Here is a 9,167-nt window from a genome sequence, read left to right as displayed (position 1 = left end):
CTGGCAACGCGAGACTACTTGGGTATTAATAGTTGAAGCTTTACTAATTTGGCTAAACAGAAGAGAAAAAACATTCTTGGACCAAAACACTCCGTTTCAACTGCAGCTTTTGTGATAGAAAACAAACAATAATGTGACATCATCATCATAATGTGGCATCAGGTTTTCTCCCTAAAACAATGACAAGAGCTATGGTTTGAAGTTCTGAGCCAGAGAGCAATACTGAGACACTGCATGCTTTTGATGTGAAAATAAATAAAGTACACATTCTATATTTAAAAAATCCCATTTAATTTGTGGATATGAAATCGGGAAGCAGTTTAAAACCTTAATTCAACATGCAGTGACCATAAAGACACATCACAAAGGTTTGTTAAAGGTGTAGGAATAAGATTAGACCAAGCTGGTAGGCAGTTTTGTGTGTTCACAGTGATTATTAGTGTTCTAGTTACTCACAGAAATCAGTCCAAACTCCTGTGAAGAGCTGTGTTCTGACGCAGAACAATCAAGCTTATAAAATAGACACATAATGATCATTCTGTTTGGAGGTTGGAATAGTGGAAATAAAAATGTACAAATGAGGAAGAAGGTGGTGGCATTCAAATAATGAGAATCCAAAACTCACTCTGGATGTTGTTTAAAAATCAAGATCATATATGTAGCTTTGCGATGCTGACCTTGTACAAGCTCTGGCGTCGTCCATACGTCTGATCCACAAAGAAAAGAAAACTCATCTGTGGCAGAGTTTCTAGTGTCATCCAGAGGTAAGCGTGTACCATTTGTTAAGAAATCATCTCACCAACAAGAGGCCTCTAGTACCAAGCTCACCGCAGCAGAGTGAAGCAGCAGGTTTCAGAGTATGGTTGCATATACAAATGAAGCCCTTTAGTCTACTTTGGTACCTACATCATTCTGCTGTACAGTTTTTCTCATCCACAGCACATCTAAAATGTTCACTGCTTCACTAACTTACACAACTGTAGAAAATACTGTCTTTAAAACCAGCTTTTCAGAGGCGCAAATCTTTAAAATATTTGTCCGATGACACAAAAATGTCTGGGAATGCACGGAAAGAGCACAATAATTGCCATTTCTAGACGCTTTCAAAGCTTATGAAACAATATTCAACAAAGAATCCTTTTACTTGGCTATGCTGTAAAAAGGTAATTCAACTATATAAAAACTCCAAAAGATTTGTACAAAATAAAATCCTCAGCCTTCAGTTTGCTCTTTCATCTGATAAGGCACATTTTCATGTATTCCTTATGAATAGTGTCCAGCAGCCTTTAGTGTTGCTGTTCTTGGTAAAATGAGAAACTTGTTTTCACACGTAAGCGCCCAACGCTGCGTGGAACTCTGTGAGACACTGAACAAGCTGCTGAAACTTGGGCCTCTCCTCTGGGTCCAGGGCCCAACAACACGCCATCACTGCAAACCTGCAACACAAAGGAGATTACAGGTTGTTTTTGGTCAAATCAAATGTCTGTCCACGAGTACTTTCAGGGTAATGTTGGGCGTTTTGTGTGTGTGTGTGTAAGACAGGATGCAGTGGGAGAGAGGGGGAGGGTGACATGCAACAAATATCTAACTCAGGGCATTGGAATTAAAATGGTACATGTTATATTGTCCTGACACAGACTGATATTAATGAGTGACATACAGTATTATATTCAATGCATTCCCCTGAATGAAACCTCTAATATTTTGGAAAATGAAGCCATCACCTCACCACCATTGTATTTAAAAGGAAACTATATTCAGTTATTTAACAGATTTCAGGTGACTATTCCCTGAGGTCTTGGTGGACATTAAACACTAGTCAGGATTTTCCAGCACAGGGTTTTTTTGGTGGGTGCAAAAGAACATTTTGGAGCTGTCAAAATAAAGAGAAGTGGGCCCAAAGCATATACAGTATGATGGAACTGGTGTTTCTGAAGCTCTGAAAGCACTAAAATACAGGTTTGGTGACAGAAAAAGCAATAATAACTAGAACTGCAAGCAGTTATGAACGGGGCCCAAGCCTCCGATGCCATTCGCCTCCGATGCCAGTCGTCCGCGACGCCCCGGGGAGCCGCGCCAGTCGCCCCTGATGACCAGTGAAGCTGTGCCAATGCGGGACCCGATGCATTACGTAGGGGGGAGAAACGTTGGTGAATATCGAGAGGTTTGATGCACGAGGTCTGGGGTACTCTGCCGTTGCAAATGTAGTGGTTAACGGTGCCTCTCCATGCATATACAGAGTAGCTTTAACAATTCTCTACCATAAACAAACTTCTTAACCTCCCTGACCACAGGGGACAGCAGAGAGAAATGAGAGAGTGACTGAGAGGGTGGAGGGGGGGAGGCAGGTGTGGTGTTAGAAAGAGCAGGGGAGGTGGTCAGGTTGTTGTAAATGGTGTCGTCGGCGCCGATTGATGTTTTCCTCCGAAGGTGCTCACAGGCGCACGTCGTTTAAAAAAAATAAAGTAGTCAAAAGTTGTTTGCATTTCAGAACCTTAGGAAATGGACAGCGGCCGACACGAGCACACGCAGCTATTAACTCAATAATAAAGCCGTAAAGTAGGCTTTCAACTCAGGACAGAGCCACTTCTCACAAATACAGATAGGATTGGAGATGAGAAGTTTAACTGACACGTGACCGCGATCAACTTTGTGGGAAATTAAGAATCAATGCCACAGACATAACCAATCACACTTTGACACTCTCCACTTATCACCAACTGCAATGTTTAATTGCACGGTATCAGGGTGTATGAATGGTGTTGATTTTGGATTGAAAAAGTGGGAGAAAAGAGTAATATTTGTCCACTGTGAAGGTTGTAGAAACTTTGTCAGGTGGGTTAAGAAGTTTGTTTATTGTATTTAACACCAGGGGAGCACGCGAAAGCGAAAACCAAAACGTAACGGTAGGAGGTAAACATCAGTAAATATTGTAAGTGTGAGCTGCAAGGTCTTTGATACATTCCCATTGCAAATATTCCATTAACATTGATTAACAGGGCAAAACACTTTTATGTTGATTATAGCGCCCACTAATGGCCGATCTTTGCCAAATTTGGTTGATTGCTTTTACTGTGGCAGAGATATTGCAATTGCAAATTTCCCATTGAAATGCATTGAGAAAATTGGCGTGAAAACAAATAAATGTTGCTTATAGCGCCCCCTAAAGGCCGATCTTCGCCAAATTTGGTACACAGTATCGTAATGGAATGTTGAACAAGGATCTCAAGTCAGTTGGTGATAACTTTAAATTTAACCGAGATATGATATGATACGTGTGTGGTAGCTAGCTAGGACAATTTGTTTGGTTGTCAAATTGGTATACTTTAATGTAGCAAAATGATTTCCATAACTTTTTGTCAGGTCCATCTGGAGATGCTAACTACCAGGTTTCGTGCAGATCGGTCGCACGGCCTAGGACGAGTTTGAAAAAGTTGGTTTTGCACGTTGCGCGATACTGCGAAAAAACGTTTGCGCGAAAATGGGCGGGGCCTATATCAGGCAATTCAGCTTGATTCAAGGAACACGTGGATGTAAGAATTTCTAATGTGTGATGTGTATTGTGGGAGTTAATGACAAAAAACCATTATAGCGCCACCTAGTGGTCCACATGTGTAATTTTTGGTAGGTGTGATCCACGGCCCATTGTCCATCTACCCTGTAAATTTAAAGTTGTTCACATTAGTGTAAGTGGTGAATCTAGAGTTTGGTCGCATTGGGTCCCATAGGCCAGGCCCACTTTGACCCCTCGGTACTCCATTCTAGGGTTGGCCTCAGGATTGGCCACAGATGGTACTCATCAAATTTCGTATAAATCGGATGAGCCGTTCATGAGATATAAACTTTTGGTTCTTGTAGCGCCCCCTAGTGACCAATTTTCGTAAAACTCATGGAGTACCTCCCAAGGGTCATAGCAAAGAATGATCTAAAGTTTGGCGTTGATAGCATTTATTTTGTCTAAGATATGCCAAAGTTGGTGTTTTCATAGTTAGCTACACAAATTTGTTTGTGCGTAATATGCGCAATTTTTATACTATAACAATTCTTTCCATAACTTTTAGTCAGGCCAGTCTGGGGATGCTACGTTCCAAGTTTCGTGCATATCGGTCGCACAGTCTAGGAGGAGTTCGAAAAAGTAGGTTTTTCATATATCGCGATTTTTCAGGCATAAAAGTCCAGGCGGAAATGGGCGTGGCCTATATCACGTGATTCAGTTGGATCCAGGGAACGCGTTGATGTATTGTTTTTGAATGTCGGGTGTACGGTGTGGGAGTTATGGGGCCAAACGCGTTTTTTCTGCTATAGCGCCACCTAGTGGTGGAAATGGGTCCATTTTTGCGACTGAGGTCCTTGCGGGGTTTTGGACCAGTCTTGAAAATGGCATTTCCCCACTATGTACGGTTTAGGCTGCAGTCGGAGTTTTAGGCGGAGAAGAAGAATAATAATGCTTAGAAAAAAACAATAGGGTTCCACAGCCCTGCTGTGCGAACGGCGTAGCTATTGCTACCGCCGGTTCTTGCAGACTTGGGTTTGGACCCTAAATAATAAAAAAACATTTTATTGAAATTTAATTGAAGAGTTAGCAGACATCCAGACACACTAGTGAGGTTTTAAGGCTTTAGTGGGACGCGTAGCTGTGTATCGTCAGCATGAAGGCAGAAGGAAAAGGCACGCCTACAAATGATATGACCAAAAGGGAGCATATATAATGAAAATGAAATATGGACTTCATTTTGAACCATGTCTCCCGAGTTGTTAGTTTAAATGTGTGCATAAATCATAAAAATGAAATGTATTTCTACTGTATAAATGCAAAAAATGTCCAAATTATTTGTAATTAAAAAAAGATAATACTTTCTTTAAAAAGTTAAGGCTGTCAGCGTTCAGAATACACACAACTCTATGGATTTTGGTAAGACCATCCAAACCTTGAACTCTCACTGAGTTCCATGCATCACTAATTAACCCCCCCCCCCCTCCTTCCCCCCCCAGGTGGTCCACCACTGCAGCCCTGCTCTGCGTCAGGAGAAACCCTGTTATCAGCCAGCAGTGAAAAGGTGACAGCCTGGTTGAGGAAATGGCCTGTAAACACTAACGTGGTGGTGGGAGAATGACGCCTATGGCCCCTGGCGGCTCTTTCTTCTTGGCAGTTGCAGGATGTTGATAAGCCTAACATTTACCAACGCTGTAGCTGGTAGCTGCTGAATATTCTGTTTGATTCAGCTCCCATATTTCACACACACAAGGTGTCGGCACACTTCATCTGGTGAAAGTTTGCAATAACATGCTTCACTGCAGAGGTCTACAAACGTACATTGTGTTTACAGTGATGATAAGGATAGACAAGTGTTAGACAAGTAAAAACTAGTCAGCTGTCTGCACAATCCCCTGTAAAGGCCAAATGATAGCCCTGTCAATTATTTTAATTGTCATGCACGAGAACATGTGCTGCAATAGTAAGTCGTATTAGGCTGCAGGTGAGCATTGTTTAGGATTGGAGGATTGATAGAGGATTACGTAATAGTACATTTAATAAATAATAGAAACAACTCCGTAATTAGGAGGCAGGCAGATCTAGCTGTCAGTGTTTTTAGAGTCTTTCGTGTGGTTGAAATTTTAGAAGGTATTGTATAGAAGGTATTGTATACTTTTATTCCTTAAAGGCATTTGGATGCATGCTTACAATCTGGCACCTGGACACTACGTTTTTATAGAGTCCAGCCATCACACCCTGTGGCTGAGGGCTGCACACCCAGTGCCCAAAAACCCAGAAATGTCCAGAAGTGCTCTGCCTTTGAGAAAATGAAAGCTCAGATGGACCAATCAGGAATCTTCTCCTTATGAGGTCATAATAGGAAAGGTTACCTCCCCTTTCTCTGCTTTGCCCGCCCAGAGAATTTGGCCCACCCATGAGAGAGAGAGAGAGAGAGAGAGAGAGAGAGAGAGAGAGAGAGAGAGAGAGAGAGAGAGAGAGAGAGACATCATGGCTTTCAAATGAGCAAAGTGGCAGTTGGTCAAGGCCACACCCCCACCCCCCCACCTTGCCCCCCCTCTCTCCTCCTCAATAGCTACAGACACAGAAATGGCACATCCTAAGGAAAGCTCATTGTGGGACTGGCTCTAGTGGCTGGAATTCTGCACTAAGGCTGAATTTTGGGAAAGAGACTTCAGATACAGTATTAGGGGACCACTAAGGTCTATATAAAAGAGACTTCAGATACAGTATTAGGGGACCACTAAGGTCTATATAAAAGAGACTTCAGATACAGTATTAGGGGACCACTAAGGTCTATATAAAAGAGACTTCAGATACAGTATTAGGGGACCACTAAGGTCTATATAAAAGAGACTTCAGATACAGTATTAGGGGACCACTAAGGTCTATATAAAAGACTTCAGATACACTATTAGGGGACCACTAAGGTCTATATAAAAGAGACTTCAGATACAGTATTAGGGGACCACTAAGGTTTATATAAAAGAGACTTCAGATACAGTATTAGGGGACCACTAAGGTCTATATAAAAGAGACTTCAGATACAATATTAGAGGACCACTATATAAAAGAGACTTCAGATACAGTATTAGAGGACCACTAAGGTCTATATAAAAGAGACTTCAGATACAGTATTAGGGGACCACTAAGGTCTATATAAAAGAGACTTCAGATACAGTATTAGAGGACCACTAAGGTCTATATAAAAGAGACTTCAGATACAGTATTAGGGGACCACTAAGGTCTATATAAAAGACTTCAGATACAGTATTAGAGGACCACTAAGGTCTATATAAAAGAGACTTCAGATACAGTATTAGGGGACCACTAAGGTCTATATAAAAGAGACTTCAGATACAGTATTAGAGGACCACTAAGGTCTATATAAAAGAGACTTCAGATACAGTATTAGGGGACCACTAAGGTCTATATAAAAGCATCCAAAGAGCACCATGCCATGGGACCTTTAAGGATATTTATGTTTGTGTATTTGTTTTCATATACCTTGTAATGGTATAATAAGTGACTCCAAGTGAATCCTTCTGATTTGTTTTTGTTGATCCTTGATTACTTTCTTTTATATTATTATTTCTAGTTTTTTATTGCCTGTTTGCCTGTATATCTGATTATGACTGCAACTAACGACTACTTTCATTCCTGTCTAATTTAACGAATCAATTTTCTGTGGAATGTGAAAAAGTGAAAGATTTTCATCAGAATATCTCAGAGGACAGGGTGACATATATTCCACCTGAGTAGGAATGGATCTAAATATTTGTTCTATGGCTGAAATTCACTGTGGTGTTTTGATGAGATTAAGCTGATTGCTAAATGTCTGCTAGCCACTGGCTAATTTATGCAGCCCTATGTCGTCCATCTCAGCCAAGCAGTCCCTCGTTTGTAGAAGTCTGTACGGGTATAGTGCAGCAGCCTGCTGCCGTTTTCAGGCGACTTGATGAAGGTAAAGATAGTGTGGCCGTGCATAATGCCAAGGCAACGGCTGGCTGAGCATTCACACACACTGTCTGTCGTCAATGGTCAGACAGACCGCGAAATACCCTTTTCCGTTTGTTTTGAATGCCTGCAGCAAAAAGTTAAGTCTGATTCAACTTTTGGAGAAAAGCAACCCGTTGTCAACCTGCTGTGGACAATCATGTAACATAACCTAACGTAGCGTAACGTTAAACCGGCTATCAGACTTGACATGCGATTTCCGTAACGTTACCGTAAAAAAGTTGGAAACACTATGAAGGTAAAAAGGAAAGCCATGCAGTGAAGTTCCCAGGACTTTGTGTAACAACAGCTGACTGTGTCCCGCTTCATCTCTCTCCACGTCGCCTTTTACTTTCTCTTTTCCATGAAATAAAGCTGCCTTCAGGTGCGCTCAGGAAATGTTGGTTTCCACAGCCACCGCCACCAAAGCTTCAAATATTCGCCGTTGAAAAGCACCAAAGCTTTTTAGCCATTTCAAATCTAAATGGTAAATGTAGTATTTGTGTTTGTATCTGTGTGTGTGTTTGTGTGTGTGTGTGTGTGTGCGCTCCGTAAATCAACGTACAGTTCATCTGGACAGTTGATTGGTTGTGCTATTCTGTAGCCATCCTTCAGGTAGGCTGACATCTCAAAGGGGTCGATATCGACGTAGGGGGTTTGACCCAGAGTCATCAGTTCCCAAAGCGTCACTCCGAAGGCCCACTGTGAAAACACGCACGTGATCAACACTGAGGCCAGTACTGAGCATTCATTTACAACATTTTTTAAACATTATCATCACAAGCTGTTGTCTTTAATGTGTTATCATCATACAGGATAAACATAACCACCATTTCTATTCAGTGGGCGGAAAGGCTGTGGTGCCAACTTGCATTTAAATACAAAACTGTGCCACAGGAACAATGCAAGGAAATAATGTTGAAAAATTGATGTGGAATATAAATCATTGCTGGAAGGTTTTGTTAAGAGATTGAAAGTAAACAGTAGGGTGGCGGTTATGTTTTGGGAGACTGAGGGTTTAAGGACCCGTGGCAGCGAGGGCGCTGCCCTGCATGTGTTGTTGTGCTGACCCTTCACGCTGACCTACAAGGAGATTCGTGTTACTCTTATTAACCCATGTCTTAGGTCACACAGCTTCTAGTAGGTGTTGACCCTACACTTGTTAGTTGGAATTTTGGGAGTCAAGCTAGTCCTTATCTAAAATAAAACTGGGCAGCTATTGCTAACCTGACAGTGACTTATGAACAGAATAGAATAAATGATCCCTTAAAAGAGCAGGTTTCTATTGCGTTAGTATATCACAACACCGAGACCTTAAAGGAAGTGAAGGGAGTGATTCAGGGCTCAGGGATGGGAGGGCTCCTCAGAGGAAAAAACGGGATGTACAGTAATCCATCCTGTTCCCAAATCAGTGCCCAAGCCACTGCCAACATTCCCAACAAAGCCTAAACATGCCAATAGTCACTTTCTCATCCTGTCCAGCTTGATATTTAATGTGCACAACCACTGACATAAGGGTATGGAGCGTTTATGTGCGTCACACCTGCATGTGTGGTGCTCTTATGATGCTACACAGCTCCCGGTACTTGTATGGACTTCCCCTAAAGCTTAGCTGGTTGGTAATGCCAGCCCTCTGTTAACTGTAAGTGTACAGGAGGGGGAGGGGAAGGGGGTGATT

At 41.9% G+C, this 9,167-nt stretch overlaps 1 protein-coding gene across 2 annotated transcripts in view; it reads right to left on the bottom strand.

Moving 5' to 3' along the window:
* Window positions 1-270: 270 nt before the first annotated feature.
* Window positions 271-9,167, bottom strand: part of ryk (receptor like tyrosine kinase) — a 54,352-nt gene continuing 45,455 nt past the window's right edge. For both annotated transcript variants that reach the window (XM_028588258.1, XM_028588257.1), the window contains 2 exons: window positions 8,055-8,191; window positions 271-1,436 (listed from right to left, as the gene is read on the bottom strand). In XM_028588258.1, the coding sequence (XP_028444059.1) occupies window positions 1,325-1,436; window positions 8,055-8,191 (249 nt within the window). In that variant the 3' untranslated portion in view covers window positions 271-1,324. The remainder of the gene's footprint in view (window positions 1,437-8,054; window positions 8,192-9,167) is intronic.

Source organism: Perca flavescens, chromosome 9 (genome assembly GCF_004354835.1).
Source record: "Perca flavescens isolate YP-PL-M2 chromosome 9, PFLA_1.0, whole genome shotgun sequence".
In the NCBI taxonomy this organism is placed as follows: Eukaryota; Metazoa; Chordata; class Actinopteri; order Perciformes; family Percidae; genus Perca; species Perca flavescens.
This window is presented reverse-complemented; position numbering and strand designations above follow the sequence as displayed.